This window comes from Crassostrea angulata, chromosome 1 (genome assembly GCF_025612915.1).
Source record: "Crassostrea angulata isolate pt1a10 chromosome 1, ASM2561291v2, whole genome shotgun sequence".
Lineage (NCBI taxonomy): Eukaryota > Metazoa > Mollusca > Bivalvia > Ostreida > Ostreidae > Magallana > Magallana angulata.
In genome coordinates this window covers 47,478,492-47,505,495 of record NC_069111.1, presented here as the reverse complement: position 1 = coordinate 47,505,495, position 27,004 = coordinate 47,478,492, and the positions used below count along the sequence as shown (strand labels likewise).

At 31.9% G+C, this 27,004-nt stretch overlaps 1 protein-coding gene, 1 long non-coding RNA gene and 1 pseudogene across 2 annotated transcripts; 1 reads left to right on the top strand and 2 right to left on the bottom strand.

Annotated features, from left to right (window-relative positions):
* On the bottom strand, positions 1 to 25,057 carry LOC128192815 (uncharacterized). The gene is made up of 6 exons (XM_052865804.1): positions 25,008 to 25,057; positions 7,079 to 7,125; positions 4,351 to 4,696; positions 3,501 to 3,549; positions 471 to 516; positions 1 to 29 (listed from the first exon to the last, which is right to left on the bottom strand). The coding sequence occupies exons 2-6, from the start codon at positions 7,101 to 7,103 to the stop codon at positions 1 to 3; spliced, it is 495 nt and encodes a 164-aa protein (XP_052721764.1). The 5' UTR covers positions 7,104 to 7,125; positions 25,008 to 25,057.
* LOC128158269 (uncharacterized) lies at positions 1,075 to 3,290 on the bottom strand. The gene is made up of 5 exons (XR_008239951.1): positions 2,836 to 3,290; positions 2,053 to 2,119; positions 1,753 to 1,890; positions 1,476 to 1,554; positions 1,075 to 1,218 (listed from the first exon to the last, which is right to left on the bottom strand). It is a non-coding gene; the product is annotated as an uncharacterized LOC128158269 (long non-coding RNA).
* A 106-nt stretch (positions 25,058 to 25,163) lies between the features above and the next one.
* On the top strand, positions 25,164 to 26,706 carry LOC128158175 (uncharacterized; annotated as a pseudogene).
* Positions 26,707 to 27,004: the final 298 nt, after the last annotated feature.

The following is a 27,004-nucleotide window of genomic DNA, read 5'->3' as shown; positions in this document are numbered from 1 at the left end:
TTATGCGTAACCATAAGATTTCTGTAACTCTGTAAAAAAAATTAAAACTGAGGAATTTTCTTTTCAAATTTCGATGAGATACGAAATATTTGGCTTACTTATTTTAGTCAACCTATTCTCAGGTTACATTTATGGTGCAAATACAGCCCTCCAAAAGAAACATGTTATTCTTGATTCACGTATTTGAAAATAAATGTTGATAACACATCTTTACATTTGCCAAGATATTTCTTAATACAAACCTTCAGAAGAGAAAAAAAGTTTTTAACGGGTTCAATAGGTCATGTTTTCGATAATAAGAATTAATAGAGAGCAATGTTAAAAGTTTACCGGGATATTGAAGAGTTCGAATTAAATACCTAGACTAGACTAATTACACTCGAATTATCAAACGGCCAACACAGTAAAAAGTATGAAAAAGCAAATTCTACTGATGTTACAATTACAAATTTAAAAGTTATTATACATACCCCTAACCTTCACCTTGTCAGGTTTACAATAGTGTTTGGTGTCAACCTGGAAATAATTAAATCAAAGAACTGTTGATGCTTGTTAAAAACAAAGGGTTGCATCATTTGGTTATTTTTTTAAACCAATAACACACATTTTACCAGTTAACGTTAATTCAATGATTAATAACCCATGGGTGTACACAGGTTAAATTGCAACATATGTTCAACATATGTTTAACATATGTTGAACATATGTTCTGAAACATATGTTCGCCATAAAAAACGAGCACCATATGTTAAACATATGTTCATAAACATTGTTCATCATATGTTAAACATATATTAAACATATGTTTTTGATAACCATATGATTACCATATGTTTATAAATATATGTTAGACATATGTTGAACATATGTTAATTTCATTTTTGTGTTTACTCATTTTCTTTATCCTTTTGGATTATTTACACAACATGTATCACATATGTCTTATGCATATTTGAAAATATGCCTTTAAATATTTTTTTTTATTTTATAATTCATTGTTGGTACAAATTCTCTTTCTGAATTTCCCTCTTCAACTGATTATCCTGTTTTTATAACACTGGGTCTTTTAAAAATTGCATTAATTTTGCAGCTCCAGCTATCTGATGGAAAAAAAACCAGAGATAAATATACATATCATTTTTATTTTTGCAAATATCATATAGACAAGTTTGTTATTCTCCTGTGAATGGTTCTCACTCACTGCAGCTTTAATAGTTTCTGAAAAAGAAACAGAGAATGTAACATTTTTTAAGATGGTTTATAAGTTTATAATTGCCTCAGTTGTTCCATTATTAAAATAAAAGTTTGAAGAGTATCAAGATCAAGTTGCAAATACAACATGAGTTAAGTTTTTTCATTCTATTCCTTAAGTAAATTTTGTTGAATACTTACATCATTGTAAGTTCTGGGGAGAGAGAGAGAGAGAGAGAGAGAGAGAGAGAGAGAGAGAGAGAGAGAAATTAATAACTATATACCTGCATTAATCCCACTTTTTATCCAACTTCTTTTTCGATGTGCTGTTTATCATTTCACAAGTCAAGTCTAAACTTCTGTCTAAAATATTAATACAAATGCAAGTAACCACCATCAGACCTTTGAAAAATTTTCAAATTAAGAAGTGGAAAACCATTAATATATTTGTGTTATTTTTACAAAGTGAGATTTTAAAATCTTGCAAAAAATCATTAGAACTAAGAACATTTTATAATTAGAATCAATCATACAGTCAGAGCCATGTTTAAATTTAATTACCATAACTTGTATAGCAAATGTTGTGCAGATATCTTTGAGCTCAGGACGAATATCTGGATCCTGGATCTTTCATCACTTCATCGTCTTCAGACTGCATCCAAGAAATCTTAAAAACCTCTGCACTACTACATCCATTTGCTACAAATTATAATACTATGTCAAACAGTGTTACTCATTACTAGTATTTGATATTCATTGAACCTAATTAACTTTACTACAATAATATTACAAGTTTAAAAAAATATACATCATGCTGCAGTTTTGAAGAAATGTAAGACATTTTTATAATTATGTACTTACTTCTTCATAATTTCTGACACTGTGTTATTTGATGACATCTGTGATGTGTCCACTAGTCACTGCATTCCTTAAATAAAAACACTTTTTGCAATTAGCATGTAATAAAAATTACACTATAAATATTGATAAAGATTTTTTAAAAAGAAAAATGAATTGAATTGATATAAATATTTCAATGAAAAGATATATATATAATTGTACAATTTGTGTTGACACAAAATAATTCATTAGGAATTTCCCTGTGGGATTGTAAAGACTTTTTTCATTAATAACTGATTTAAAACAGCAATATGACATACTCGTTGCTTTGCAATGAGCTTTGCTCTAGTTCGGGGGGCTACTTTCACTTTCCAAGATTTTAAATCATGCGTCTGATCTTAATATATTTTTCAAATCTACATTTTTATGCTTGTTTACTATTAAACTTGTAAGGTCTTAATAAACTATAGACAGTAAGCTGTTGAGTTGTAGCTTTGTGTGAAGAAATTTACAGACCTAAACTTTTCTGAGATGTTCTACATTCTCTCATTCGTAAACATGGTAATTACTGTATGATTTATTCACTGTATTTTTAAAACAATTTCAACAGCCTTAGAGGTTCAATTATAGAGCTGGTTTTTAAAAAGTTTAACAACAATGATGACCGTCGGTTGTTGACATTACATTATTTTATACAGTATGGTTTTTCAATCCGAATTTTCTAGAAGAACACAACTACAGCCCGTAGATTGACTCATTGCCACTATATAATTTTTAAATAGGTAAATGAAAACGCATTTTTACCTTATAAGTACAAGTTAAAATCCATCCTGCAGATTGATCTTCTGCCTCCGTGACGTAAAATATGACGTGTGTTTCTGAACACTAAATTTAAAACCGATTCAGGCTTAAATCCGGATTTGTTAACGAAACACTTCATATGAAAAAATTGCATGGCTAATGTTGATTATATAATTTGTTTATACACGTATTCATTAGTACATATGTAAAAATTTAAGCCAACAAACATGTTTAATCAACATAACGCAAATTGAAAACATATGCTGATCATATGTTTTAAACAAACATATGTTCAAAATATGTTAAACATACGTTGAACATATGATTACCACAAATATATGTTCAACATATGTTTTGAGTCTGTAATATGTTTAACGTATTTTTCAAACATATGTTAACAATATATTTCAAACATATGTTCAACATACTGTGAAAAATTCATATGTTTAACGTATGTTCAACATATGTTACTCGAAACATATGTTGCAATTTTACCTGTGTAAATTGATAAGAAAGTAGAAGAAACCTCTAATACTAACATTTTGTACATTTTTAGGGGTGACAGTTTCATATCCTGACAATAATACTCATTGGGTCGTGCAGTCAGATTTATAGATCTAAGATTTAGTTGACGTAAATGCAAAAAATTAAATGCTGCTAAACTATACCTTCAACTCTTTGTACTCTTTCAGCAATTCCTCTGGATATAATATTACACTGCAAATAAACCAAAGATTATTTAATAAAAGCAATAGCAGTTTATAGATAATGACTTCGGTCATTTATCAAAACAATTTAATAATTTAATACAATTTAAAACAATACGAACATTCTTCCTAGTTTAAAAGATGCAATACATTTATGTACACAATAAAATGTTATTATAGTTATTTTGAACTTTAAAAAAATAAGTAAGAATCTCTTCATTGGCAGTAAAGCATTTAGTAAATTCAACTGTAACTGTAACAAAAGTTTAGATTAAAACTACTCTACCTTTACATTACGTCCCAAATTAAAATTGACATTTTCTTAAATATACTATTTTATGTAAAATTTGCTGACACCATGTTTATTCTAGTCTTAACCAATTTCAAGAATAGTTTGACTCTTGCTATTTGACCTCATAAATTTAAAATCAATGTAGACTATCTACATGTACCTATTTACCAAGTTTGATGTTTGTCCAGAAATAAATACTTAATATTAATCGATAGGTGCAAGCTGATAACATATAATATTCAGTTTTTTAAGGAGTAAAATCATTCATAACTTGTGCAGGTGTGGGTTTTTTTTATAGATTTACTGTATTACTCCTCGTCTTTGAGATCAAATAATTGAAACATATGTACTAAATTTTATCCCAAATTCTATCCAATCATATTTTCGAAAAAATTAGATGATCTATCATAATGGTTTGTTTAACCATTAAACCATCAAACTTTGATATTTAAATGACATGAAGACATTTACATGTTTCATTTTATATCATATTTAAATAGATATCATAGTTATTCATACCCTGTCTCTGTGCACAACAATAGATCCCAACAATTGTTCTCCTTAAGACATTTGTAAACACACGTCTCAACATCATATTGCTGTAACAATGCAATATTTCTTGTCTTTGTCTCTACGGTGAGCATAAAACGACCATCTGGCATAAATTCTGCATTGTGTAATTTGAGGTTGGCCGCTGCTGGGTTTTTTGATTTCAAAAGAAATTGCTTAAGGCATCGTGGATTACTCTCGCCCACCAATGCGCCAAGGAAACGGGTTTTGTCGTTTTCTGTCAGTGTGTACTGAAGACAAGTTTGTGTTCTTTGGTCTTTACTGTCAACTTTCAATACAACTCTCCAGACATAATCTGCCAAGGTGAAAAAAAATAGTCTTTTCATATTTATGTTCAATGATAATTAAAAATAAATAATTTTAAATTCCATGGTTGTGTGTATCTATCTCAGTCATAAGAATGAATCATAATAAGAATCATTCAAAGAAAATTTATTGTTTGACAAACTTTCAAGAAATAAATACCAGGCATAAAAAATTCACTGTAATATGGAGGTTGGTTGGTAACGTCACCAAATCATGTATAGCTCAAAGATTTTCATAGTATATTGAATACATCTTACTTCATATGTTAGTAAAGTTTTACTTCTGCAATTATGTAGTGACACAGGTAACGTTTTGATTACTGAATGACTTAATTGTAAACTACGTGCAAGAAAACCTTGTGACAAACGCAGGCACGTAGCATTAGGGGGGGGGGGCAGGGGGGCCGCCCCCCCCCCCCCCAACTTTTTCTCGCAGCAACTAATTTTTTAAAATTTACATATAAAAAATTGAATTATCATGGAGTTGCCCCCCCCCCCCACTTTTTTGGGAGCATGTAAAAAATTGATGTGAAGATAATGAAATTAGGATTGAAAATGAAGTATATAGTACAACGCCAACACTATCTCTATCGGAGCAACTTATAAACATTATATTGTCGCTTTCATTTTCTTTCCCTTTCTGTGAAAGCGCTCGCCCACTACATCTACGTGTACCATCATGATAATCACTCTTTCGCGTCTATGACTGAAAAGGCAACATCATGTGAGGATGAAAATTAAACTGGAGCGTTTACGCTCAGTGGATATGTGATTTTTCTGCTGGAATGTTATGATCATATCTCACAAACATCCATGCGATAAATTGTTCGTTTTACCAAACAACATATGAATACATATTACAAACGTTTAATTCTAATATTAGGTTTTTTTTTGTAAATTCTCATTTCAAAATCATTCGAATTATATATATAGTCTGTCCCAAGTTATTGCTTCTATAAATTTTTGATAATTTTTTATAAAAATACACATACCTGTAAAAGAAATACAATTGAAATCGATGAAAGGGAATATATCCAAGATATCTTCATTGAACAATAATCCCTTTTCACTCATAAAATTTCACAGAAACGAAAACAATTTTCTTACGGAGATTTGTAAAGGGAAATGTTTACATCTTTTCTCCATTCGGAATACACTCGGAATACATCGCGCAATTTTTTAACATTATCATCCGGGCTTATTAATGGCGGATGCAAGGCAAAATATCCGTAGACTTTCAATTTTTGGATGTGTATTGAAACCTGAAGCGGTAGAGGGGGCGTTTCAAAACAGATAATCTGGACATTTTTCATATTAGTGGATGAATGTAGTTTGAGCACAAAGGTACATATGTATTCACTATTATTGAAATATCGAGCAAAAAGTGGTGGAAGCAAAAACTAGGGACAGAGTAGGCCTATAGAAAGTTTATTTTTTTTTAACAAAAAAAGAATTTGATTAAATCTGGGATTCAAATAATGGCTTTGATTGCATCGTATGCTTAGCTTCGTTTTTAAATACTCTGGGCATAAATTTTCACGAGATTTCCGCAGGGGTGGGATCTGATATTTATTCTCAGAAAGACTTAACACTTCTTCGTCCTGTCACGTGACTTTCAACAGATCAGTCAGATGACGCGTTATATTGAATTATTAAAATGAGTTATAATATCATCTCTTTTTACCTAGAGAAAATTGCAGGAAACGAAAAAGTTATCTATACAAATGTAATACGATATCTCATGGTTTGCAATGGTATATGATTGATCGTATCCGACGAGTTCTTTGTTTCTATCCATGAGCATTGGTCTCGCATAAGAAATTCTTTTTATTACATTCAATAACTTAGTCTTTTAGGTAAACTTCGATTTGTTCTACAACTTTATGGTTATAAGCCGCAAATCGTATTATTAAAAAGGTGACCGAATAACAGATTATTAATTTGCATATTAGTAGCTTAAAAACATATCCTTATTTCGTTATAAATTATGTTGAACTTTGTACATAGTAGCGCTTATTACTTCATAAATTAAAGCATTGTAGTTTGCTGGAACAATAGTTTAAATATTGTGTTCGTTATACATTATATTCATATATAGTATAAATTTTGAAAACCCTCTACTGGTTGTGTGGTCCCCGTTAAAAAAATTCAGACTCAACATTAAATAAAAACATATACATGTATAAAAATAAAGACAAATGTAAATTGTATTATACTAAATTTTTTATATATGAACAATACATGTATAATAAAACAGACAAGGTGATTCTAGACTTTTGCAAAGGACTGATAAATTAATAACTAAATTTGGAACAACAAAATTTTATTTAAACAAATCACAACTGTTCAATAATTATAAATGTTTTACCTACCAAAAGTAGTATATTCTGTCATCATCACCTCAAATCATCAACAACATCTATTAAAAAAAAACATCCATTGTAAATCCTGCATTTCTTTTTTCCAAGCTTAAGCATTCAGAGAGTATTGATAAGCAGTACATGTGTTAGCATTACATGCCTTCCCATCTTTACCTAATTTTAAAGCAATTGTTGTTTTATATGTTAAATATGTCTAAAGAAAATAAGTATTTTTGAATAGGCAAAACCAGATTATTAATGAAAACTGAGTCTTTTAAAAAATGTCTGATTTTGGTTCATTTTGGGTCCATTTGGTTAAATAGATACACCAGTGTAGCACTACTTAAATTAAAAAGGTGGATCTATACACAAAATAAGTGTAGGAGACTTTTTTTGCATGCATTTGTTTCTAATAGTAGCCCCAGTATTCAACAATTTTAAAAATGTCAGTCTTGTTCCAGATAACCCCTTATTTTTTAAATTTTCAAACATTTCTGCTTTAGAATTTTTATTAAAGTTAACTGTTAAAAAGTTTTGAAAAGAAAAACAAAGTAAACATAAATGAAGTTTGTATGATTTTACTGGAATCAACATAAATATGAAACAAAAAAAATGTTTTAAGGCAAACTGCTTGTCAGAATTCCACAAAAATCTGAAAATATAAAAAATATTCGTGGGTTAATGAGATGAAGAAACAGAAATTGAATGAAGTTGAAAAATCAAAAGATATACTGAATTATTGCAAAAAAGTTTGGTATGAAAGATCCTGTGTCTTTCTTTATATTACATGGTCTCAAATATCTTGGTAACAATTTTTTTATTAATAAAAATCACAAAGAAAGATTAAATAAGAATACACGTAGTTACATGTACGTCTATGTTAAATATGTAGGTATGAGGTAAGTAGTCTTATATTAATGTTTGAACCAGACAATTTGACTGCCGTCACGAGAAAAGGGCCCTTAAGGTCAAAAGTTCACAAACTCACTTTTTTGACAATTCCGATTAGCCAACTCTTTCTGAACCTAAATATATAAAGATATCCAAGATCATATGTGTTTTAAGCATTTTATGACGATTTCAGTAAGAGGTGTTAACACGACTTTGACGTAGCTCGTGGAAAACGTCACGAACGTCAAATTTTGTTTTGCATTAATTTTTTTTTCTTCTATACTTCCTTTCATCGTCTTTAATCGTTTAAAGTAGAATTAATTAATAATTTTCTGAAATTCTAGATTTCTTACAATTTTTAAAAAGATAATAAAACTTTTTGATTATCCAGATATAGTTAAAGTTCTGCAAACAGTCCAGTTACACTTTTTTCCACGAAATCAAATCGATATATCAGAGTAGATTTTTACGCTTCGAAAATATTTCTCACACTCTTCGAATCCGTTAGTTACATGCGTTCTAATTCGTTAAATAATTTCAAAATTTGATCGCAAATTCTTTATGAATGGAATATGCAAGAATTTATTTTGTATGTCGGCAGTAGCACTATAATTGAGAAATAGCCGCTTCACTCGTGTTCCTTCCAACTAATTAAAAAGTGTGGAATCGTCTCCCGTGCGGTGAACTTCCAAACTTATGATTTGAAATATTCGACTTGTATTGTTTCACAGTAATTACTGCGCAGATAACTGTTAGATTTGAAAAAAAAACCCTGCTCTGCATCGATTCGGTATGTCTCGGCCTTTATCCCCTCTTATCAACAACGAGTAAGCGGTGTAGTTTTTTGTTTGTTTGTTTGTTTTTTTACTTTAATAAATCATACATGTATTGCATATGCAAACTAAAGTTGTACGATTTTACTCAGAATACTTTATAAATCATCATCATCATAACAAGTCTCGCATTCAATTATTTGCAATGAGTAAGTGTATGCGAGACGGGCCTTTGGTTTGATGATTCATAAAAAAGAAGTGATTTCCAAATTAGAGCATATTTTCACCACACAACAGAATGGAAAATGTAGTGTATAAGTTTCATAGCGGATGCAAAAGCAGCATTTTTATGATATCTCTGCATCAACTTGTGTGCAATATTACGCGTTCAAAATATGTAGATATTGATGTTGCATGTGTATATTTTATTTATTAAATGTTAATTTTCTAAATCAACATATAATATTTGACTAAAAAAAATATTAAAGGGGTATTAAAACAAGGTTAGGCTCTAGTTATTAAAAAAAACGACGACGCAGAAAAAAAATACAAACAGAAAATTTAAAAAAATGCGTTTACAATGCTGCTACTTTGACGTCGTTTTCTTAGCATTGTGACGTCAAAAGATAAGGGCCCTTTTCTCATGACGGCAGTCATTTATATTTTTGATGAATGCATCATATATATTCAACACTTTAAAACAAAATTTTAGTAGTCAAATTGCCTTTTACTTTTTATTCTAAAAACAAATATAAACAACAACACTACGCATATCAAGGTATCCCACTCGTAAATGTTCTTGTATCAAGAATTTCTTGAGAAGTATATCATTGAAATCTGTAGAAAAAACATACTTGAAAAATACAAAGATAATTGGAGGTCCGTGTTCATCCTTCTGAGTTATGGCCAATTTCATTTGACCTTTTTGCACCTAAAATTTGATTTCGGCCTGATTAGGATTTGTTGTCAGTATTTTTGATCAAGCGAACATTTCCCTTGAAATGTCTTTTTTTAATTATGCACAATGTTCACACTGAATAGAGGGATTAAAAAAATTTGTACGAAGATGCATAAATTTTTGTGTGACCTTTTTGCACTTAAAATCGACAATTTTTGTAATAGTTACAATTTGATCTGAAAAAAAGAACATTTCAAATATCAAGAATTTTATAAGATTTATCCAGTTTGCGTAGATACATGTATGTATTCAATATCATTTTGACATAATAAAACATTGGGGTCAGTGATGTCAAATTTTAGAGATGTGGTTTCAAAGGTAAAATTTTCGCAAAAAATTGGCTTAAACAAATTCAGACATTTTCTTCATATTTGCATGAATTTATGCTAAACGTACGAAAGCCGAGAAGGATCATTCGAGATTCGAGATTCAAAATACGAGATTCGAAATACGAGATTCGAGATTCGAAATTCGAGATTCAATATCTAAATTAACCAATCAAATCATGGATCTGAAACCTGTATCCTAGCAACATCAAACTGTTCTAAATAAAGATCATTCGTACATGCTCTTTCCTACAAATAAATGTCTTAATAGCTCTTATATTGTGGTTATAAAATGGTTAAATTAACATTGATAAATTGACCCCACACAGGATAAACAATTAAATTAGTGATAACACTGTGGGCTTTGCAAATCTATGTGATTTTGTTTGTCCTGTATGTATCCTCCCCCCGAACCATTTTAACCCGTTGTGTATTCGCCCCAACTGTGTAAAAATCGGCTCGCGAAGAAAGATCTGTTTAATCTGAATAATAAAAAGTGAGTGTGGTTTTATAGCTATGAAACGAAATTCAATGAAATAATCGACATGTCAAATTATAGGTTATCATAAAGTTTTAAACCATATAATATATATCTTGATTTACAACCTCAACGACAACAATCCAGATAGGAATAGTGTATTGTAGGGTATCAGTGCCATTGTCGATGAGAGAGAGAGAGAGAGAGAGAGACACACACACACACACACACACACACACACACACACACACACACACACACACACACACACACACACACACACACACACACACAGAGTTTTGTAGTGTCAAATTCAGTTTTGATTTAGAATTTGAAATTAATTTGATTTGTTACAAGCATATATAGACAATAATTAAGCCTCTAAAAGGAGAAAAGAGAGGAGGTAGCTAGGGTAGGGCAGACCAACTAGCAAGCTTTAATTTTACATCGACTCTCTCTCTCTCTCTCTCTCTCTCTCTCTCTCTCTCTCTCTCTCTCTCTCTCATCACATAGCATTTCCTTTTCCGTGAGGGGGTTTGGGGTATTTGTGATGTCTTACATTAGCTAGCGAAAATGATAAAAAAAAATATGAAATGTTCTTTAAATTGTGTGCGGATGTTGTACTCCAATAATCTGTTTATACATTTCAAGAGGGGGGGGGGCTATATAGTCCTAATTAGTTTGCCAGTTATTCTGTCCCCACTTTGTTTACTCTTCGTTTTCCGAGTTGTTTTATTTGGCTCGGCAAATTAATATAAAACTTTTTGTGTAGCTCCATAACGATGCACTGTAGATAAATCATGAGTAGTTTTACTTTTGATAAACAGGTACATATCCGTACTTGATTTTTACTTTGACTCTTATAATCGGATTTAATATTCCAATAAATATAGGGTAGGAAAGAGTAGACGGGACTTTTTTGCGCATATCCTACTGTACCATTCATTCAACACAGGTATTAGCACTCATCGAGTTCGACTTGCTTTCCTTTTTTTCATCCACTGGATTTAAAGCTATTAATATTTTGAATTTATGGCCTGATTATATATATATTAGAGCTGCGCTGGTGCATCTATTTACCCAAATGGACCAAAATATAACCAAATGAATCTAAAAATTTGACAAAATTACACATGTAGTTTTAAACGTACGACTCTTTTTCAATTCTAATCGGGTATGTCCTTTAGAAAAATCTTGAACCACACACATTTTAGCAAATAAAACGACAATTGTTTCATTTTTTTATGGGGAGGGAGGCGGTGCCGGTAAAGGACATGTATTGCTTGTGGCAGTTGTGCTATACTCTCATTTGTTATAATAGGTAATACTACATATTGATATAAAATGAAAGTTTCCAATTACACTGTACATAGCTTCTATCATGCATTTTGACCCGTGCGATAGTTTAAAACAATTTTCAACGCATTTAATGTAATTCAACCGATCATTTTTGAAATTTAATTTTCTGGATCCCCGCCTGATACGTCCGCCTTCTTGTATATTAGAATTACATGTACGTTGACAATATGTACACATTAACTTAATCGGCTATGTTATGGGACGATAACATTTTTCATCAATGATAATGATAAGGATATGTAACAAATAACAGCCTATTTGTGGGTTTTTGCACTGATTATTTGAGATAATTTGCCGCCATCTTTTATGCATTCCACACACCACTCACAGTTTCTTTATTTGGTGTTCTGTGTGTATGGCGACAAATTGGTAAATTTGCATCACTCACTCCTTGTAGCTTCATCCTGACTACATTTTATCTGGCTAAGTGTAATGTAGTAGTATATTAAATACACACATCTTTGTTTGCAGTGCTTATTTACATCTTTAGATCTTTACTTACAAAAAAAGTAAACATTTATATGACTTATATGTAATTATTGTCAATTTTGGTGCGGGGGGGGGGGGGGGGGGGGGGTAGGAAACTACAGAGAAACTTAACTTGGCTGTGAAACATATGCTTTTATTCTTTCTTGTTGATATATTAATGAATGAATTATAACAAAAAACATGTACAACAATTAATTTTGAAATATTCATGCACAATCAAATTTCTAAAAAGTTTTACTGTTCTCTGCACAAGAAATCGGCAATGTGAACAAATTGGCACCCTATCATCCCTACCTTTAATTGAAGAGAGTAGGTATCCTTCTATATTGAAAACAATTCCAAAAGTAAGACTCATAATAAGTTGTTTACTGAGGAAAAGGAAAAAAATTGTATTTATTGATAATTCCGTATGATGTGATAATATCTCAATGATTTGTTTATAATCATAGTACTAGTGTATCACTGTATGCATACATAAAAACGATAAGTAATGCTTATATTTATTAGTGAAACAGGACAGATTATTTATATTTAGATTATTTAGATACATGTACTAATCTTCATGCGGGGATCTAGAAAGGAGGGGGTCAGGGGATCTGGACCCCCTCCTCGGGAAAATTGGAGCTTATTAAATTTACATAGTAAAATTTTTTAAAATTGGCAGAAAAAACAGAAAAAATTAGCTACGCTTATGAAGTTCTCTACCATAACCGCATTTTTACACAAAAGTATAAACTATTACTGGTGGTGATATACCCCAGGGTTCAAACGCATCAGATGGAAATGCACCAGGGCAAACAAAATCACTTAGATCCGCGAAGCACACTGCATTATTACTAGTCTACTTAGATATTTTGTGTAAAAGTAAAATACAAATAATCATTTAGTTAGGTAGGGAGAAGTGAACATAGCATTTATTTGTAGGAAAGAGCATGTACGGATGATCTTTATTTAGAACGGTTTGATGTTGCTAGGATACAGGTTTCAGATCCATGATTTGATTGGTTAATTTAGATATTGAACCTCGAATTTCGAATCTTGAATCTCGTATTTCGAATCTCGTATTTTGAATCTCGAATCTCGAATGATCCTTCTCGGCTTTCGTAGAATGATCCTTCTCGGCTTTCGTATAAACGTCTATCATTCTCTCAATATTTAGTTTTGTAAAAGTCATACAGGACCTATTGAAAATGTTAAAAACCTATTAAATGTAAAAAAAAAAATTTGTATAATGAATAAGATATAATAAAAAGAAAAGTGTATTGAAATTTCATAAAATTGCTTGTTTCTGTCATTTTCGTCTAAAAAACCTTTCGCACGAGAAAATAGTTCCCCAAAAAACTTGTTTGTTTATTTAAATCAAATGGATTTTAATCATGAACGTTGTATAATTACAAAATGATGATCGTTATGTGAGGATTAAATTGATAAAATCTTATTAATTTAAAATGTAATGAACATCTGCGCAATGAAATTAAAACCGGAGGAGTGAGATACCTTAATACATACGTTAGTTGTCCTCAGTGATACAAATGCACGTATGTTAATAATAAACATGCTCTTCCTCAAAATTCTCGTTCCCGCATTTGGCTTGCAAATCTACCACTGCTATTGCTACCTATAACTTTTTTAATTATAATACATTGGTCTAAGATGGTATGGGACATCTGTCGATATTAATGTGGATTAAAGTACATTATAATTAAAATACTTTCACCAGTTAAGAATTTTTAAATTTTACATAATTTAAGCAAAAATACGTTTTAAATATTTTGGGGAAAGTAAGAATTTTAAAATCCCCTGCGAGATTCGAACTCATAACTTACACATCCGTAGTGAACACTCTAACTCACTGCGCCACGCTGTGAGATGACAAGAAAGACTATATTTATGACATTATACTTGATTTTATTGTTTATTTCGACAAATAATACTTCACAACATGAAGGTGTCTCATACCACCTAAATGCCATACAATCATATCCCTTAATTTTCGATTAATCTCCAATGCAAGTCTAATACTGCAAATGCTTTACATGTTGGACAGTTAGAATCAATTCAAGAGATCGAACTATAGTTTTATATTCGTCAACTAGTTTGAGTAGTAGTAGCGAAGTATTATATCTGCTTACCTTTATCATCCGCCACATATGTATGATCGTGTGCTGCAGATGACATGACAAAAATGTATTGCCGATAGCGGGAAAACGCTCAAACATTATATCATCTAATTTCACGTTCTCCGTACAGAACAGCTGATAATAAAAGTTAGTTGAAAGCTTGATACTTGAACAAAATTTATATATTTTCGAAGCGTTTTGCTGATTTCATTCTTATCTCAAAATTTCTTGTTATTTGAGTTCAATTACACTGTGTATAGGTATTTTGTACCACGCCAGAATGTTATCAATTCGGAACAAAATTGTATTTCAAACGGATATCAGACATGTTGTAACGATGTAGCAATCCATCTTAATACGAGAGATGTTAAAAAATGATAACTTTAAAATCAATAAATATACCCCCTGCGAATGTGTTCGGAATGTTTTCTTCATCGTGGCTATGTATGCAATTAAATCCAGAGGTGCTCGAATGAAAGTTTACGAGACTTCCTAAATATCTCAAAATAGGTAAATTTTTTCAGTTCCTGTGAAATTTCGAGCGGAAGTATGAGTGTTCGGATTATATTCTCAAAATACATAAGTACTGGTCGTTTTTCATATCATATCCTACTTTAATTTATGATAAAGCATGAAAAACTATTAAGATATATGTCTTATTTCATCAGCTAGCGATTATTTAAATTAAACGATGATATTTAGAATAGAGTTATCGTTCATGTTCAACCACTCTACACGTGGTTGAAATTGTAAACATTGCGTTGCTTAATAAAATCAGTCATGTCTGATGCTTTTGGTGTGCAATACCATTCTTTAAAAAAAAAAGAATGGGTTTCTGTTTTGTATAAAAACCTAAAAGATTTACTAATCTGTCGTCCGTGTTTCAGTCCGGTTTTTTTTTTGTTTCATTCATGGCGTTTTTCTGCTCTGGAATTTAAATGAAAGTATCACAAAAATACCGGTTTCGCTTATGACTTGATTGTGTACATAGATGTTTTCTCTGTGTTTACGATAACCAAGTAGGCCTAGTACTTTCTCTTTTTCGATCAAATTACATGTATGTTTCCTAAGTTCGTACAACTGGCATTCCATTTACACAGTACACGTACAGTATAGTGTACAAATAGACGTATGATACGTATTATTTCCTTTAATATTAAATATAAGTGTTGTACAGATTTTTGTATATTTTTACAGGTTTAAGACATCTTTAAAGGATTCTTTTTTCATCAGAAAAAAAATAGGATAAATTCAGTCTATACAAGAGGAAGAAGAGAAAATTGCATGCATGCATTACTCGCGCACAAGTTTCCACCCCCCCCCCCCCAAAAAAAAAATCACAAGATGCCCAACTTTATAACAAATTAAAGATGATATTCTTATCTAATCAAATAATAGAACCTAAGATTCCCCCTCTTTCTAACTTGAAAAAGACATACAGTAACAAGTTTATGTCATTCAAAAATAGTAAGTTAGCGCAATTGAATGTGAATAATCACAGAATAAAGTAAAGTAAGGGATGTTATTAAAATCTTTCTACTCATAACTTTGAATAACCATTCGTATTTCCAGCAAAGAAACAATCTTAATTCTGGTTGTAAAAATCCATTCCATTTACTTAATAATCATAGAATTTGTTTCTCTTGAAATCCCATCTTTCAAAGCCAAAATTTCTGCAGTTTCTCATCGAGTTGTTATTTTTCAGAATATACAAACCAAATTTAGTCAAGATTTGCGAAGTAGTCTTTAGAAGAGCTAAGCATTTTTAAACCTTAATTATGAGTAACAATGTCATTTCAAATATTGTAAAATATTGCCACGAATGGACAGCCAACAACAAAACCGGAATAAAAGAAATGGGGGAAATCTACTACATGTACGTATATAATGAAGCTTTCCGCGAGGGTGACTTGGCTTAAAAGGGGGAAATACCACTACATAGCCAGGTCGGGAAAACTCTACTATAGAGCCATTTTTCCGGGGGGGGGGGGGTCTGCTATATAGCCATTTTACCGGGGGGGGGGGGGTGGCTATGGGGAAAGGGCACTATACTAAGCCGTCTCCTCTTTTCGTTGTTAGTAAACTTAAAAAAAAATGGCTATGGGGAAAGGGCACTATACTAAGCCGTCTCATCTTTTTGTTGTTAGAAACATCACTATTGGCGCACACCTTACGCTTTGCACTACTTTGTTAGCTGTGCAATGACAGCTTATTGTAAATATTCAATTTAAAGTTTTGTAACTATTATTTTCATAATATAAGGATTTAAAGATTTATATTGTTACATTTTAACAATGAAATGCTTTCTTCGGCGATTCATGCTGGATATGAAGGTGGCGACATTGCAGATAAAGCTTAAATTAATGAATTCACAATAATGCAATAAGTTTATATTTCACTACTGTGAAATTAGAATTGAAGATTTTCTACAATTTTATACATTTTCACTATATTATATTTAGCCCCGCCCTGGGGTCTGAACCCCTAACCCTGGGGTCATGAATTTCACAATTCTGGTAGAGGGCTTCATGGATATCAACACCACGCATTTAGTTTTAGTGGGAATAGAGAAAAGACAATTTGGCTATTTTTGCAAAAACCCGCCCATAATACTCCAGGAGTAGTAAGGTCATAAACTTCATAATTTAGATTAATTATATCCTAGAGATACTACAAACCAATCAAAGTAATAAAGTACTGCTAGGAGTTGATTTTATCGATTACTACATGCGTTTGTTATTATAATTAACGATACGTAATTTCGCATGGCAAGTAGTTTTTTTTAACTTTATTTCAATTACGCACATTTTTTTCTAATATGCATTTTCGCGCTTTTCCGACAAGAATTCCGAGAAAACCCATATGAATTATGTTGTGTAATATATAAAGATAGAATTTATTACATCAAACTATGTATCAGTAATCCTAATATTACTGGAAAATTGTATGGCTCTAAGCAATACCGGTATTGAAATTTAGTCTGGTTCAAACAGACGCTCAGCTTTCTCCGTAAATCTCAGACAAGCAGACTCTCTGCTTGTCGGACATTTACGGAGACAGCAGAGCGTCTAGATGAATGAGACTATATTAAACTCAGGCATAAGAATACATACGGCTACCAAAAAATATCTATATTGATCGTACAATTGTACTAAGTCTTGTCAGTGGTAAGTAATTGTGCTTACTAAAAGGTATAAACACTGTTTCAGTTCCAGTTTGTCAGAGTAACTGCATAGGAGAGTTGATAAAAATCTGCTCTCAAAATTGGTATTAATTGGTCGTCAAGATTTTAAAAACAATTTAAAAATGTAGAGTTGTTGAAGGACGACGCACGACGACGGATGAAGACCAATTGCTCACTTGAATGAATCAGGTGACCTAAAAAGTCTGAAAAACGAAGTTGGAACAAAATGACTGAAAAAGCGCGATAAAGATATTTAAGGATTAATACAGATGAGATTGGACAAACATTTCATGTATTAGATATCACACCACATATATTTAGACATTCGCTGACGAGCCCACGTGCAACTCCAAATAATGTAGAAAACACGGCGAAAAGAACTGGTAGCTATCTTCTGTAATAAAGAGAACCATATTGACCCAATTATGTTTTTTAAAAGGATGGGCTAAGGCCGGGTCCACATGAAAGTACTTTTAACATAATTATGCTCCTAATATGAAAAATTCAATTTAATTGTTTAATATGGTGTGCATGGTTAACAAATCTGCAGACATCTTTGTTAAAAAAAGAATTGTGTTATTTTTTTTAAGTCAACAACCCTCTACAAGTTGACCTCATTTCAAATAACGTAAAAATAATATGAATTCTTCAAAAGTACATATTCAGGTGTTATTGACCACCGAGACAAAAACATTTTTGTATATAAGTTTTTAATAGTGATACACATTACTCACTATAAACATGATAAACAGAAGGTAGGTCAGTTGTTCCTTTTCCCTGTTTGTTAATGTAAGTCTTGCTTACGAAAGCCGAGAAGGATCATTCGAGATTCGAGATTCGAAATACGAGATTCGAAATACGAGATTCGAGATTCGAAATTCGAGATTCAATATCTAAATTAACCAATCAAATCATGGATCTGAAACCTGTATCCTAGCAACATCAAACTGTTCTAAATAAAGATCATTCGTACATGCTCTTTCCTACAAATAAATGTCTTAATAGCTCTTATATAGTGGTTATAAAATGGTTAAATTAACATTGATGAATTAACCCCACACAGTATAAACAATTAAATTAGAAATAACACTGTTGGCTTTGCGAATCTAAGTGGTTTTGTTTGCCCTGTATGTATTTCCCCCCGAACAATTTTAACCCGAAGTGTATTCGCCCCAACTGTGTAAAAATCGGCTCGCGAAGAAAGATCTGTTTAATCTAAATGTTTTAGCTATGAAACAAAACTCAAAAAAATAATCGACATGTCAAAATATAGGTTATGATAAAGTTTTAAACCATAGAAGATATAATGATTTACAACCTCAAAGACAAAAATCCAGAGTAGAATAGTGTATTGTAGGGTATGGCAATGCCATTGTCGATATGAGAGAGAGAGAGAGAGAGAGAGAGAGAGAGAGAGAGAGAGAGAGAGAGAGAGAGAGAGAGAGAGAGAGACAGACAGACAGACAGACAGACAGACAGACAGAGTTTTGTAGTGTCAAATTCAGTTTGATTTAGAATTTGAAATTTATTTGATTTGTTAGAAGCATATATAGACAATAATTAAGCCTCTAAAACGAGAAAAGAGAGGAGGTAGCTAGGGTAGGGCAGACCAACTAGCAAGCTTTAATTCTAACGGTGTTAGTGCACCTGTGATTTACATCGACTCTCTCTCTCTCTCTCTCTCTCTCTCTCTCTCTCTCTCTCTCTCTCTCTCTCTCATCACCTAGCATTTCCTTTTCCGTGAGGGGGCTTGGGGTATTTGTGATGTCTTACATTAGCTAGCTAAAATGATAAAAAAAACATGAAATTTTCTTTAAATTGTGTGCGGATGTTATACGCCAATAATCTGTTTTCAGTATATACATTTCAAGAGGGGGGGGGGGGCTATATAGTCCTAATTAATTTGTCAGTTATTCTGTCCCCACTTTGTTTTCTCTTCGTTTTCCAGGTTTGTTTTATTTGGCTTGGCAATTTAATATAAAACTTTCTGTGTAGCTCCATAACGATGCACTGTAGATAAATCATGAGTAGTTTTACTTTTGATAAACAGGTACATATCCGTACTTGATTTTTAATTTGACTCTTATAATTGGATTTAATACTAGTATTCCAATAATTATAGGGCAGGAAAGAGTAGAAGGGACTTTTTTGCGCATATCCTACTGTACCATTCATTCAACACAGGTATTAGCACTCATCGAGTTCGACTTGCTTTCCTTTTCTTTCATCCACTGGATTTTAAGCTATTAATTTTTGAAAATATTTTGAATTTATGGCCTGATTATATATAAATTAGAGCTGCGCTGATCATATATTTACCCAAATGGACCAAAATATAACCAAATGAATCTAAAAGTTTTGACAAAATTAGTTTTAAACGTACGACTCTTCTTTTTTTCAATTCTAATCGGGTATGTCCTTTAGAAAAATCTTGAACCACACACATTTTAGCAAATAAAACGACAATTGTTTCATTTTTTTATGGGGAGGGAGGTGGTGCCGGTAAAGGACATGTATTGCTTGTGGCAGTTGTGCTATACTCTCATTTGTTATAATAGGTAATACTACATATTGATATAAAATGAAAGTTTCCAATTACACTGTACATAGCTTCTATCACGCATTTTGACCCGTGCGATAGTTTAAAACAATTTTCAAAGCATTTAATGTAATTCAACCGATCATTTTTGAAATTTAATTTTCTGGATCCCCGCCAGATACGTCCGCCTTCTTGTATATTAGAATTACATGTACGTTGACCATATTTACACATTAACTTAATCGGCTATGTTATGGGACGATAACATTTTTTATCAATGTTTTTGCAGGATATGTAACAAATAACAGCCTATTTGTGGGTTTTTGCACTGATTATTTGAGATAATTTGCCGCCATCTTTTATGCATTCCACACACCACTCACAGTTTCTTTATTTGGTGTTCTGTGTGTATGGCGACAAATTGCACCACTCACCCCTTGTAGCTTCATCCTGATTACATTTTATCTGGCTAAGTGTAATGCAGTAGTATATTAAATACACACATCTTTGTTTGCAGTGCTTATTTACATCTTTAGAGATTTACTTACAAAAAAAGTAAACATTTGTATGACTTATATGTAATTATTGTCAATTTTGGTGCGGTGGGGGGTAGGGGGGTAGGAAACTACAGAGAAACTTAACTTGGCTGTGAAACATATGCTTTTATTCTTTCTTGTTGATATATCAATGAATGAATTATAACAAAATATATGTACAACAATTAATTTTGAAATATTCATGCACAATCAAATAAAGGGTTTTACTGTTCTCTGCACAAGAAATCGGCAATGTGAACAAATTGGCACCCTATCATCCCTACCTTTAATTGTAGAGAGTAGGTATCCTTCTATATTGAAAACAATTCCAAAAGTAAGACTCATAATAAGTTGCTTACTGAGGAAAAGGAAAAAAATGAATTTATTAATAATTCCGTATGATTTGATAATACCTCAATGATTTGTTTATAATCAACGTACTCGTGTATCACTGTATGCATACATAAAAACGATAAGATATGCTTATATTTATTAGTGAAACAGGACAGATTATTTATATTTAGATTATTTAGATACATGTACTAATCTTCATGCAGGGATCTAGAAAGGAGGGGGTCAGGGGATCTGGACCCCCTCCTCGGGAAAATTGGAGCTTAGAAAAAAATTTTAAAATTGGCCTAGGACCCCCTACAGAAAAAATTAGCTACGCTTATGAAGTTCTCTACCATAACCGCATTTTTACACAAAAGGGGTGAATAAACCCGGGTTTTTAAACTATTACTGGTGATGAAATACCTTAGGGTTCAAACGCATCAGGTGAAAATGCACCAGGGCAAACAAAATCACTTAGATCCGCGAAGCACACTGCATCATAACTAGTCTACCTAGATATTCTGTGTAAAAGTAAATACAAATAATTATTTAGTTAGGTAGGGAGAAGTGAAAATAGCATTTATTTGTATATAAGAGCATGTACGTATGATTTTCATTTAGAACAGTTTTATGTCGCTAGGATACTTATTTTCAGATCCTTGATTTGATTGGTTAATTTAGATATTGAATCTCGAATATCGAATCTCGAATCTCGTATTTCGAATCTCGTATTTCGAATCTCGAATCTCGAATGATCCTTCTCGGCTTTCGTACTTGCTAACCTAGGCTACTTCTATTACTTTTTGATAGACATATTTATATGTTGTTTTAAGATTTGTATTACATCATTAGATGTTGTTGAAAACTAAACTTTTGATAACTTTATGAACGTATCTTTTAGAACTCCGAGAAAATTCGGAATAAATGTGATACACAATATTTGGTATTCCGATCCCGATCAATAACGATGTAAGATCACATTATCACACAGGTAATGGGTTAAAACAATAACATTTTCACATTAATGAAATCAAAGTCTAATCCTTGTTTTTAAATGGAACTAAGAATATGAAATATAATTATATCATATCTCTTAAATACATGTAAAAATGATAAAGTTTTTTTTTTACATTTTGTGTAGGAATACCACATGATTGCTTAGATTATGTAAACTGTCTGTTAATTTTTCTAAACTTTTTATAATGTAAAAAAATATTTCTAAATCTCCTTTATTTATCTATTCATAACACACCGTCAGATATGTTTGCTGTTTTTTTAAAAAGAGACCTGAAATGATCGTTTTTCTCTAATTTTAAAGACTGTATGGCTAATTATGGTCATGGTTGCCATGGAAACCAATGAGATACTACCTCTGTAACATGAGAAAAAAGAAGATGGCATTGTCTTTACTTCATACCAACATTTTGAATAAAATGATTTGACATTGAATTTCTGAAAATCCTGTTAAAATTTTATACCAAAGTGTTTTCATTGTGTTTAAAGACTGTGACAGAGTGGATCTATTTTTAGTAACACAGCTTCGCAATTATGCATGATTCACTAAAAATTTTATCATTTTTTGAGAACACTCATTTATCATTTCAATATGAAATATATGACTTATCACTGTTTGCCTGATTCTTACGTGAACCTGTACTTATATATCTTGTTTTTTTTTCATCAACCATGGTATTACACTTAAAAGCGCGTGTTTACTATAGTATTCAATTGAAAAAAAACCAATAGTTCATGTAAATGAATAGCAGTTAATGCAGGTGAATTTGATTTAAAACGGTAAATATTCACTCAACAAAACTTCTAAGTATCACCCTTATAAATGGAATAATTTGAAAATTACGAAATAAAATAATATAAGAATTTTGAACATTGTGTAACCGATATGCCATTTTATCTCCCAGAGTAAAAAATTGGCTGGTTTGAAGCAGATACATTGAAAAAGATGCAAGACACATTTCATTTGTTAATGAAATGCAAACAAGAATAGAATTCCTGGGTCCCCCGCCGGTCAAGCAGTATACTAGTATCGACCAAGGCTGATTTAGGAACTTGACCAAGGGATTAGTGATATAAACATTTGGTATACATTTTAATGTAAATCCGTCAAAATTTGTAGGCATGAGAGCGCTTACAAGGTGAATTTTGGGATAAAACGGAGTCATTATTGTGGTCAAAGTCCCATAACTCCAACAAAAAGTATCGACCAATGCTGATTTCGAACGTGACCAAAGTATTAGTAGTATAAACATTTGGTATAAATTTAATAAAACTCCGTCAAAATTTGTAGGCATGAGAGCGCTTACAAGGTCAATTTTTTGATAAAACAGAGTCATTATCGTGGTCAAAGTCCCATAACTCCAACAAAAAGTATCGACCAATGCTGATTTTCGAACTTGACCGCGAAGTATTTGTGATATAAACATTTGGTAAAAATTTAATGAAAATCCGTCAAAATTTGTAGGCATGAAAGCGCTTACATGTACAAGGTCAATTTTTGGATAAAACAGAGTCATTATTGTGGTCAATGTCCCATAACTCCAACAAAAAGTATTGACCAATGCTGATTTTCGAACTTGACCAAGGTAATAGTAGTATAAACATTTGGTATAAATTTAATGAAACTCCGTCAAAATTTGTAGGCATGAGAGCGCTTACAAAAAAGTGTTACGGACGGACACACGGACCCACGGACGAACGGACGGACGCCCGGCATTTCTATGTCGGGGGACAATAAAAGGAGTGGTAAAGGTGTTGAAACAAAAGTTAGAAAATTAGTTGGAATTGCAAAAAATTTACGTGTTTTCATTCTTAGTTCTCTACCTGATAATAATTTGTTATAAGATATATTTCAAAAGCTGTGGGCCTTACCGACACATTTCATTCGTTCTAAAGAAAAAGGGGCTGGCCCCTACTATTAGGGAGTTAGAGGCTTCAAAAGATTGTTGTCAATATTTGTAAAAAAGAAAATGTTTAATGCATTATTGAAGCAAAGTTGTTATAAAATAAACTCTTAATACTTATAATATATAGTCAGTTTTTGCAGAAACAACTTTAGCTGGATCGACCTATTTTCCGTGGGGTTGTGCAATTGCAAGGATTTATAAAAGGTGATCTTGTTATTTAATAACTGATGCATACAACACATAAAGATGATTCTACATAAAATTCCCAAATATTTTAATTGTATTTATTTCATAAAATTGAATCTCTTTGGCTTTATTTTAGTTGTTTGTTTAAAACTACGAAAGATGAAGAGAGCCACATAAAAAATATTTTTATCTCGTAATTAAGAGAAAACATCTCGTTATACAAGATAAATATCTCGTTATAACGAGAACAGATCTCGTAAAAGCGAGTTAATTATCTCGTTATTACGAGGAAAGACCTCGTAATAAAGAGAAAAAATCTTGTTATTACGAGTTAGTTATATCGTTATTACGAGAAAAGATATCGTAATTACAAGATAACTATCTCGTTATTACGAGAAAAGATCTCGTTATTACGAGCTTATTATCTCGTTATTACGAGAAAAGCTCTCGTTATTACGAGCTTATTATATCGTTATGACAAGAAAAGATCTCGTCATTACTAGATAATTATCTCGTAATACGAAAAAGATCTCGTCATTACGAGTTAATTATCTCGTTATAGATCGGTTGTAGAGCTGGACGTGTACGCGTTTAAACGCCCCACTGTTTTACTGTGTCGAAGACAATAAAATAGTACCAATACATGGTAATCAAAATCAGTTTTTCTACAATACAGGCCGTTCTATAAATCATATGACTATGTGCATTGCTGACATACAAATATTTGAATATATTAAAACATTTAAGAATTGCCAATAAGTTTGATTCATTTATAACTACGCAAAAAAGGTAGACGAAGTAGGAAAGCTGATATGTAAACATATTCTAGTTGACGGGAGGTTCCTTACCTGGTAAAGAAAGCTTCGCCAGGACCCATGTTCCCTCGACCTCGTCATATTGCTAACTGATTAGTCCTGACTGTATCACGTGACATAAAAGTTTGTTTCTCTTTCGTTTCTTCGTATTTTAAGAAGTTTATTTACATCACAGAGGGCAGACTAATAAAGATTAAGCAGTCATGAGATGCCGAATGTGTAACAGTGATAAACTCTCTAAAGAGTTTCCACCAGTTACAGTGAGCGAAAAATGCCAACACCCACCTCTTGTTTGTTTGCGGGTAAGTTATAGGTTAAGCACTGTTAAAGTTACTTTAGCCTTTCGTTAAATTTTATATTGCAACCAACACACATACATGCTGAAATTGTCCCACTTTATCGATACAGCAATGCACGGGAGATCTAGAATTAACAGAATAACTCAGCAATATATAAAACAATTATACATTTGCTCCCTATGCATGTCACTAAATACTGCATTTTCTGTTATACATTTCAGTGCATTCTGTCTTCATCAGATGGTCATTGCCCTTCATTGAGTTGTGAACAGTTAATTCAAATAGGCAGAAAAGAATGGTTTCAAGCTATCTGAGACAAACAGTATGCAGAATACAAGTCAACAGTTGTATCTGTTTTTGAAACTAAACCTGGTGAGCAAAATGTTTTGCATATAACAGTTTTGAATGGAGATACAGCAGAAAGTTCGAAATCAATGAGCAAAGGCTTCTATATTCAGGAAAGGAACTTACAGTAGGTTGCATATTAAGTCATTTATGTATTTATTAGGAATCTATGCATCATTATAATATAAATATTTGTTGAATAATCGAAACATTAAATATTTTATTTCATATATTTTAGACAAAACTTCCTGATTCAAAGCCAGCTACTTTAAAAGACTTCTCTGTAAAACCAAATTCAAAAGTACAGCTTGTTAAACTGCTTTATGCAATTCCACAGGCCATTGATAAAGTAGTTTTTGATTTGAATTGGCAATATCCGAATGATACAGATCTGGATCTGGATCCAGAATTGGAGGAAACTGAAAAAAGAGATTATCTTGATGCCTCATGCTTAATATTTGAAGGAGAAACATGTGTAAGAACGATTGACTTTGTTCAAAAGAACCCTTTGATGTTGGCCATGTTAAATAAACATAAAGGCATAAAGCAAAAAGAATGGGGAGTGAAGCATTCGGGTGATCGCATGGATGACAGGAAAAGAATTGGGCATCACCTCATTGATGTGTTGATTGAAGACATTCCTAAAGAATTAAGTCACCAACTTATTCTTTTTTCTTAGTGCATGGAATGCAACCATTTCCAGGTATCCAAATCCAAGTCTAAGTTTTTATGAGAAGTCAACACCAGAGGCCAACTTGTGCAGTACAACGTTCACACATGCCTCTGAATATTCTGCTGTGGTCATGTGTTCTCTTTCACGTTCAAGAAATGGGTGGGTTGTATACGAAAATGGACAAACATCAAATGGAAATGCAAAAAATTATGATCCAATTAAGCAAACAGTCCAAAGGCTTATCCAAGAAGGCTTTTAATCTGCAAATGAATTCTGATAAAAAAGAACACAAAACTTGGACATTGATGATATATAAGATTTCATATGAGAATTATGTGTGCTATCTCGATTTTCAGAAATAGAAAGATAATATGTTAATACTTTTTGTGCTTTAGTGAGTTAAAGTAAATTAATAAATAAAAAAAGTATTTTTTCTTGTTGGTTTTTTTGCAGTACATTATGAAGGGCACATTAGTTTGGCTATGAGACAAAATCTTGAATGTAAGAAACTATTTCAAATGCATGTTACTAATTCAAATTTTGGATTCGTAAATGTGTCTTAGTTCGCTTATTATCTGCATAAGCAGCAAACGTTGTTGAGTTTCTGAAAATAATGTCATGTAAGTTTTTTTTCCTTAGCATCCAGAAAACGAAACGATAGTACACTGTACAGTCATCTTTAGGAGTGAAAAATGTTGATACTCTTTGCGCAT

Excerpts from the sequence above, each read along its gene's own strand:
- LOC128192815 (XM_052865804.1), bottom strand. The coding sequence starts at position 7,103 with ATGATGACAGAATATACTACTTTTG. Across the intron at positions 4,697-7,078 it reads GACAGAATATACTACTTTTG|ATTATGTCTGGAGAGTTGTA; the intron begins GTAGGTAAAACA and ends TCACCTTGGCAG. Across the intron at positions 517-3,500 it reads AAGAGTACAAAGAGTTGAAG|GTTGACACCAAACACTATTG; the intron begins GTATAGTTTAGC and ends AATTATTTCCAG.